At 43.6% G+C, this 8,539-nt stretch overlaps 1 protein-coding gene across 2 annotated transcripts; it reads right to left on the bottom strand.

Moving 5' to 3' along the window:
* Window positions 1-1,145: 1,145 nt before the first annotated feature.
* On the bottom strand, window positions 1,146-8,481 carry bacc1 (BPTF associated chromatin complex component 1). Of its 2 annotated transcripts, XM_075487079.1 has the most exons (6): window positions 8,153-8,481; window positions 7,578-7,672; window positions 5,025-5,126; window positions 3,331-3,560; window positions 3,013-3,117; window positions 1,146-1,692 (listed from the first exon to the last, which is right to left on the bottom strand). In XM_075487079.1, exons 1-6 carry the CDS (start codon window positions 8,171-8,173, stop codon window positions 1,628-1,630), a joined length of 618 nt encoding a protein of 205 aa, XP_075343194.1. In that variant the 5' UTR covers window positions 8,174-8,481; the 3' UTR covers window positions 1,146-1,627. The 2 variants fall into 2 exon arrangements, with proteins under 2 accessions (XP_075343194.1, XP_075343195.1); XM_075487080.1 differs by lacking the exon at window positions 5,025-5,126.
* Between the last annotated feature and the right edge of the window lie 58 nt (window positions 8,482-8,539).

The raw sequence follows: 8,539 nt of genomic DNA, 5'->3' as shown, positions 1-8,539 counted from the left end.
GCAACGTTTCACTGGCAGGACGCTGCGATTTATAGGCACCAAATGTTTTATTTTGACCAGAACAGCACAGTTGAAATAACTTCAATCCTTTGTGTTTAAAAGAAAAAAAGGTTTCCATAGCAACGGAAGTCCACTTTTTATTACTTTTTGGGTAAAAAACGAGGCCGATCTTCCAGAGTGGGACACGACTTTAAAAAAAAAAAACTAAAAATTTAAAAAAAAAAAAGGGCTGCCAGGGTTTTATTGGAGATGACAAAGGGAACTAAAAGCACATCTTTTCAAGCATTCACATAAGTATTTTCACACTGTAAATATTTTTTGCTTTTCTTTTGGACAAATTCTCAATGAGACAGATGAGATTATGTATTTTTATGAGAAATAAAAAAGTCTATATTCAAGTGTTCATTCCCTCACAATGAGCTCATGGCTGTAAAATGACGCAGAATGACTTTGTAGTTTTTAGTGGAAACAATTCATGTACACTATAAATATAATTATATATATTGTATATTAAAACATCAATAAAAAAAATCTACTATTAGATGTAAGATGTGTTGTTTTCCAGGAGAACTTTTGTTTCGGATTGAGTTTTATTATCGTTTGTCTGCAGAATGTCGTGTTAAAGCCGATCGAAATGAATCGTCCAACACTGCATGAAAGCCTGATCAATTCTGGACTGAATTATTCTGCAGAGGGTGAAGATTGGTTTAAAGATTAATGATCTTTGAAAATGCAACAGAAAAAGGGCAAATTCGTTGCACAACAGATGCATTTTAATCTTAACCCTCATACCGGATTTAAAACAACTTAATTTCTGAAAGGGGACATTTTTGTCCCCTTTTAAAACGACCTAAAAACATATGTTAATTTGTTTCTGCTTTTTTTTTTCATAGATCTTTTCTTCCACTTCAGTTCTGATCATAACTACCAAGTTTTAAATTATTTAAAAAAAATTAACCCTTTAAATACTGGTTTGAGGTAAACACCAATTTCTGTTAAAAAACACACACAAACTGCTATATTTTCAATCTATGCAATACAAAGTGAAATATCCTTTTTCAGAAGTAATTCAGGCTCCATAAAAATGCTGATAAACTGTTTAATCCAACCTTTTTGCTTCTTTAGGAATAACACAGGACACATACCATGATGTAACATACACTGTTTTATTTTCGTTTCCAATCGCCAACATGTTGCTTTCATGATAGTCCGGATCTACGCGTTCACATCGATCGCTTTCAGGGATTAAATTACCGGTTGGAATGTGAAATAAGAGCACGAGTTATTAATCTGAGTGGTGGGACACGTCATCAGTTGTAGCTCAGTTTAATTCTATCATGATCGCTGCTCGTTAACGGCGTGCTTTCCCAACAGAAATCCACCTGAAACTAAAAGGTCGCTAATGAAAATATATAATTCTGCTCGAATCCGACACGAAAGGAAAACCCGGCCTGATATTCTGAGGTCGACTTTCTCTAAAAGAATAAAGAGCTTTAGTTTCACCGCCATTAAATTACCCTGGAGGTTCCCCGTTAAGAACGCCGACGGGTGAGCGTCAGCGGACCGGAGCGTCTTCTTTACGAATGATTCGGGCTGAGGTGGAGGGGGCGGAGCTTATCTGGAGAGCTCAGCGGGACAGAAGAGGCAGGTCGCTGGAGTTCATGATGAGGCTGGAGTCCAGGTTCAGGCTCTCTGAGGAGACAGGTGAGCAATTCATGATCAGGAAAACAAAGAAAAGCTGAATTACATCTTTTTATGGCAGAAACAGTTTGGTTACTGTAACAAACATCGTTTCTACATCTCAGACCTGCAACACGTCCCATAAAAGTCAGGACAGAGAACCTTCTCCCACTCTAGGGATGGGAATCGAGAACCGGTTCCCAGTGTTTCAATTCCTTGGAATCGTTTGGCGATTTTTGCAAATGATTCCCTTATCGATTCCAGTGGGTGCTAATGACGTCACCACGCAACGTTGCGTGGCGAGTCCAGCGCAGCCAGCAGCCAACAGTAAACATGGGGCCCAAGCGGTACAAACGCTCCAAAGTTTAGTTACACATCCCTAAAAAAGACGACAACAGGGCAACTTGCAAAGTGAATATTTCACCAAAGGGAGGAAATACTACCAACATGCAATAACTATGAATGAATGTCGTGTTTTCGATCTGCTCCGGACTAACGTCGGTGAATCTGAACCCAGCAACGTTAGCAACGTTAGCATGTCCTCGGCTAACACTGCAGGTAACTAACTAACAAACACTGCCTATCATGTTAGCACCATTTGCCTGATTGTGAAAGCTGCTGTTAGTAACGGTTAAGGTTAAATGAATGCCTTCTCAGGCATTACATTTAGATGAAATCATGAGAGACAGAGCCTGACTGGCTCAGAGCCAGAGGCTGGTGGTACTACCCCCAGTTCACCTCTACCTCCAGCTTCTCCTTTCACCAGAGCAGGAAGAGTTAAATTACCCAGGCCAGGATAGACCAATGTGGACCTCACCGTTGTTGGGTTTGTGAGGTCATGACTCGTGTTACTTCTAAACTAAACAAAGTTGATGCTAATCGACCGGTTTGTTGTCCTTTTTCTCCAAATGAGAATCAATAAGGGAACCGACAAAGAACCGAATCGTTAAGGACAATCGAAAATGGAATCGTAAAAATCTTATCAATTCCCATCCCTATCCCACTCTGTAACGTTTCCTTCTCTCAATCAGGCTAACATCGGGTTAACATCAGGCTAACATTAGGCTAACATTAGGCTAACTTCAGGCTAACATCAGGCTAACTTCAGGCTTCTTCTCTGCACAGTAAAGTCTGTGAATGGAACTCTGGATCGTGGTGCTGGATAAAGGTTTCCCACAGTAATCCCTCGTCCGTGTGCCTCTATCGGCTGTTTGTTTTAAACATCATTATTCATTTTTACCCCAAACCCTCAATATGTTGCAGCCTGAATCGTAAAAAATAGATTTAAATCTTTGATTTATCAATATTTCAGCTGCTTTTCGTGTCACCAACCTTGGTCAAAGTTGAGCTTCTTGTTGGAGGAACCATCTCCGAGTCCTTCGATGTCCACCAGGTCGCTGTTCACGTCCGAGTCGTTCAGAGCGCTGAGCGTCACGTCTGCAGAAGGGGGGTAACCGGATCAACAGGAAGCTCCAGGAAACATTCAAACACCTGTTTCAGGCTAAATACATTTTTTTATAATATAATAATAATAATTTTTATAATAATGTTTGTATTATTATTATAATATTTTTATAAATTAAACTTTATTTCTGATGTTTTTAATCTGCAGCCTGTTGAAACATTTACGTTATTCCAGCCGAGTCTCACCTGCCGTCTTCTGTTTCTTGATGGGCGGAGCCAGGGACGGGCTGTTCTGCATCCCCGTTGCAACGACGACCTGCGAGGTCGGCACGGCGATCATGGCGGGCGCGGCAGGGGCGGGCGCCGGTGCCATAGAAACGGCCGTCTTCTTGACGGTCTTCTTGGGGGACTCGGAGGAAATGGGGACCCTGCTGTCCTCGTACAGCTTCCTCTTCACCGTGCTCTTTATCTGAGCGCTGCAGAAGAAGAGCAGACACCGTCAGCCAATCAGCATCCAGCCTGTGACCGGCCGGATCAGAACCGACAGCTTTTTTTTTTTTTTTTACGTTGAACACTTCTTACAAAGCCAACATGACGCTCAGCTTTAACACAAACTCATAGAACAACTAAAGAATCTACTTTCTGCTCCCTTTGTTCCGTCCTTTTTCTGTCTCTGTACACTTTGGGCCGTCGTAAACAAACCTCAGCCGAGTTTGACACGACTCTGGACTAAATAATCACGATTATCGTGACTGATATCGAGGTCTGCTTCCATCCTCACTGAGCTGCATTCCTGCTTCTTCTCACCAGAACCAAACTGCTGATCCAGATAAATTCAGAGAAGAAACGGGAATAAAACTGGCTGACGCGTCCACATCTGGATGAGATGGTGGTCTGGGAACTAGGTGTGCATTTTCTCGTATTTGAGGCGTGGTTTACGAATGCCTAGAGCCGTTTATTGGGCGCTACGAATGTTTTAAAAGTAGTAAAGAACGCAAGTTTTTTAAAAGTAAACTTGCGTTCTAAGCTACTTAAAACACTTTCTAAGTCTGCATCGAACGGTAACGTTGTGTCCGCTGCCATGTTGGATTAACACTCTACAAGCTTCGGTGTAGCGCATAGACGTCGTCATCGTCTTGCTGCCCCCCCTGTTCTGTGATTGGTTGCCCAACTCAGGCAAAAATAAGGGCGGTGGTTTCCAGGCTGCCTTTGCAGTGTGAATGAAATCGCGAGCAAAGCAGCATGGGAATTCCCAGGCTAGAATATAACCAGAATAAACCAGCAGGGCGCCGCTTTCTCCTCCTGTTTAAATGACTCAAACCTGCAGGAAAGAGCCTGTGCCGGTTTATGTTGGACCCTTAATAACCATCGGACAGATGCTTCAGTAACTCTGCAGCTGATCTGTTCCTGGTTAACTTCCCTCGCCCTGAATCCAAAGTGTTTAAGTTAGTAACAACAGCTGTGATTGGCCGATGCCGGCATGAGGTATGACGTGTATTTTAAATATTGGATGACTGTGTCCGTTTAATTGTCGGAAGTTAAAAATCGAGATCTAGATTTAAGTTGGATTAATTGTGCGGCCCCAGAAGAGACTAAACAGCAGGGGGCCGAACACAGAACCCTGTGGAACACCTGGTTTTACTAAACAAACGCAGTTAACTTTAACACTCTGACCTGTCAGAGAAGTCTGAAGAAATGCTTTCCAGTGCCGGAGATCAAAGCTTAAATTTAGTTTTTAGTTTTATTTACAGGAAATTAAAGTCAGTGACTTTATTAAGAAATTCTAAATAACAAATTCTTCAAAAGTTCTGCATCAGTTCGAGTAACATAAACCGGTGTTACGTCAGGATAGATCCATGTTGGTTCTTTGACTCTTAAATGTGCAGAAAAGTGGGGATCTGCTTGCTGAACAAATGGTGAACTGCTCCTTTAACACTTACACGGTGCGCTCTTTGATCACAGTGCTGATGTTGTTCAGGTCGTCTCCGAAGCGACGCACCGCCAAACGCAGCATCTCGATCTCCGTCTCCGTCCATTTGGCTCTGAGGACGAACACAGCGTCAGTTCACGGCCGAGTTTGTGCTGCTCGTGACGAGCCGAACTTTCAGACCGAATCTTTGGGTCGACTCAAAAAGGATCGGACGGCAGGAGAGCAACCAACGACATGCATTAAGAAACGGAAGGTTTCAGCATAACTGCCAGTTTTTAAGTCTGCAGAAGGTAAACTCCTCTCCGGTGGTCCACAGGGATCAATCCTCGGCCCACTTCTGTTTCTGTGGCCGGCAAACTGTCTGCTTATTTATTCCTGTTAAAGCTTCTTGAACAGGCTGTCTCGTTGTTATATTGATTTCCCCCCCGTGACCCTGAGTCGGATTAAGTGGGTGTAGAATTCGGATGGGTGTCTTTACTTTTACATTTCAGGACCCTATAAAAATCACCAAGTTTTTTTATCCAGGACTTAAAGCTGCCGTCGGCAGGTTTTCTAAATTCCGAGTCTAAAGTCGAAAATTCGAACTGATACAACTTTCAGGTCCCTCCCCCTCTGTGGACGAGGTTGTGCACGTGAGTTCACACCAGTGTGCGCGCACACAAGCTGGGGGCAGACTCACGCTCAGCATGGTTGGTGACTGTTCTGCTCAGATAATTGATCAATAATAAACCTAACGTGATCGGTTAAAAACAGCAGGGAGCGCTCGATTTTTGCGAGCACGATTACAGGCTTCAGAGGGAGCTACAGAATTCGGGATTTTTCCTAAACAGCCTATTTAATATTCTACTTCCAGAATCCCATGACAGTTCAAGCTAATATGACTAAAAAAAAGTTGCCGACCGCAGCTTTAAAACTCAGGAACTCGAACCTCAGATAACATGATACTGAGTCATTATTTATGGAACAAAAACAGACAAAACCCAGAAGCAGTGAGTTAAAAACTAAGTGAACCCTTTCTTATTCCTTTGCATGTTAAAGGTTAAAGGTCACCCCAAGGTCAGAAACCCAAGAGCTACATCTCAGACTCTGCAGGCCTCAGTTAGCTACCAGCTGCTGGATCAGGGGTTCACTTAGTTTTTCACACACTGCTGCTACCAGCTGCTGGATCAGGGGTTCACTTAGTTTTTCACACACTGCTGCTACCAGCTGCTGGATTAGGGGTTCACTTAGTTTCTCACACACTGCTGCTACCAGCTGCTGGATCAGGGGTTCACTTAGTTTTTCACACACTGCTGCTACCAGCTGCTGGATTAGGGGTTCACTTAGTTTCTCACACACTGCTGCTACCAGCTGCTGGATCAGGGGTTCACTTAGTTTTTCACACACTGCTGCTACCAGCTGCTGGATCAGGGGTTCACTTAGTTTCTCACTCACTGCTGCTACCAGCTGCTGGATCAGGGGTTCACTTAGTTTCTCACACACTGCTGCTACCAGCTGCTGGATCAGGGGTTCACTTAGTTTCTCACTCACTGCTGCTACCAGCTGCTGGATCAGGGGTTCACTTAGTTTCTCACACACTGCTGCTACCAGCTGCTGGATCAGGGGTTCACTTAGTTTCTCACACACTGCAGCTACCAGCTGCTGGATCAGGGGTTCACTTAGTTTCTCACTCACTGCTGCTACCAGCTGCTGGATCAGGGGTTCACTTAGTTTCTCACTCACTGCTGCTGCCAGCTGCTGGATCAGGGGTTCACTTAGTTTCTCACACACTGCTGCTACCAGCTGCTGGATCAGGGGTTCACTTAGTTTTTCACACACTGCTGCTACCAGCTGCTGGATCAGGGGTTCACTTAGTTTCTCACTGCTGCTACCAGCTGCTGGATCAGGGGTTCACTTAGTTTCTCACTCACTGCTGCTACCAGCTGCTGGATCAGGGGTTCACTTAGTTTCTCACTCACTGCAGCTACCAGCTGCTGGATCAGGGGTTCACTTAGTTTCTCACTCACTGCTGCTACCAGCTGCTGGATCAGGGGTTCACTTAGTTTCTCACTCACTGCTGCTACCAGCTGCTGGATCAGGGGTTCACTTAGTTTCTCACTCACTGCTGCTACCAGCTGCTGGATCAGGGGTTCACTTAGTTTCTCACTCACTGCTGCTACCAGCTGCTGGATCAGGGGTTCACTTAGTTTCTCACTCACTGCTTCTGTGTTCTGTCTCAGTTTTTGTTCCATAAATAATTAACTTGACCCATAATTCAAAGTAAAGAATTGTATTATTGTGATATTTGTTCAGTGGAATAATTCTTCATAAATTATTGTTGTTGTTTAATCCAACTTGTTTACGGGGGTCATGTACAGAGACAGAGAAAAGCAAAGCTGAAAGTGGACAAAAAAGATTCTGTTTGTGAAAAGTTTGGATCATTTCACTTTGGAGGCTCAAAGGATAAAAGATGGACGTTAATCAGCTTTCCCTCAGCTAACAGCATCAGACTCAGTGAGGCTGAGAGGCGTGAGGCGACACCCGGGAAAGGTGAACCTTCTCTGGGTGCGTGTGTGGGACTCACCCCGCTGGGCTGGAGTCGGACACCGGGTGCAGCTGCATGGTTAGCTCGCCCAGCTTGGTGAACGCCGCCCCGGCCGCTGAGAAGATCTCCCCCACCTGCAGAAAACAGCATCAAGAGTTGGTTTATAACAGTCTCTAAGTCTGCCGAATTTACTTCTTGACTGTGCTGATTTATGCAGACAAAAAAATTAGCAGTTTTTGTTAAGTTTTTATTAATATTACATGACAGAGAATTAAAATTAAGTGGTTTCGGAAAGTTTAAAGGCGCTGACATCTCGGGTGGTCATTCCTTCTGTGTGTTTTCTTACACATTTAACAAGTATTTGCATAAATATAACAATATCTAAGTCTGCCGAATTTACTTCTAGACTGTGCTGATTTATGCAGACAAAAAATTAGCAGTTTTTGTTAAGTTTTTATTTGTTTTACATGACAGAGAATTAAAATGAAGTGATTTCCGAATGGAGTTCTGTGTGCGGCTCTACGACCCGCTCTCTGAAGGCTGGGCTCAGGCACAAAGTCCGGACTCCTCTGAGAGAGAGAGAGACGCGTTAAAAAAAACAGGTGAGAGCTTACCTTAGCAGAGGCTGACGTCATTTCTCTGAAGCAGCTTGTCTTTTTTTATTTTCAACTTAATCACAACAAAAACAACACGCAGCTAGCTGCTAGCTACAGCTAGCTTCTGTAACGTTAGCTAGCTCGCTGCCGTTAGCGGGCTTCCATTGAAACAGGAACTTAATTTCTAAAAACAGCACAAAGATTTTGAAGATGTGCAGCCGATCAAATAATGTGATTTATTTTGCAATCATTTAAAAATCACATATTCAGGAGGAAAAAATATAAATATCGCACAACAAAGGTGCACAGACAGGATGTGGAGAATGTTGCGCGACTTTGTAAGTTGAAAGCCATTGGTCAGTTTCGGAGGAAGAGGCGGGGCTTGTAGATTCTGACACCCAATTG

This window comes from Odontesthes bonariensis, chromosome 16 (assembly GCF_027942865.1).
Source record: "Odontesthes bonariensis isolate fOdoBon6 chromosome 16, fOdoBon6.hap1, whole genome shotgun sequence".
Lineage (NCBI taxonomy): Eukaryota > Metazoa > Chordata > Actinopteri > Atheriniformes > Atherinopsidae > Odontesthes > Odontesthes bonariensis.
Note: the sequence above shows the minus strand (reverse complement) of the source record. Positions and strands in the feature narration are given on the sequence as shown.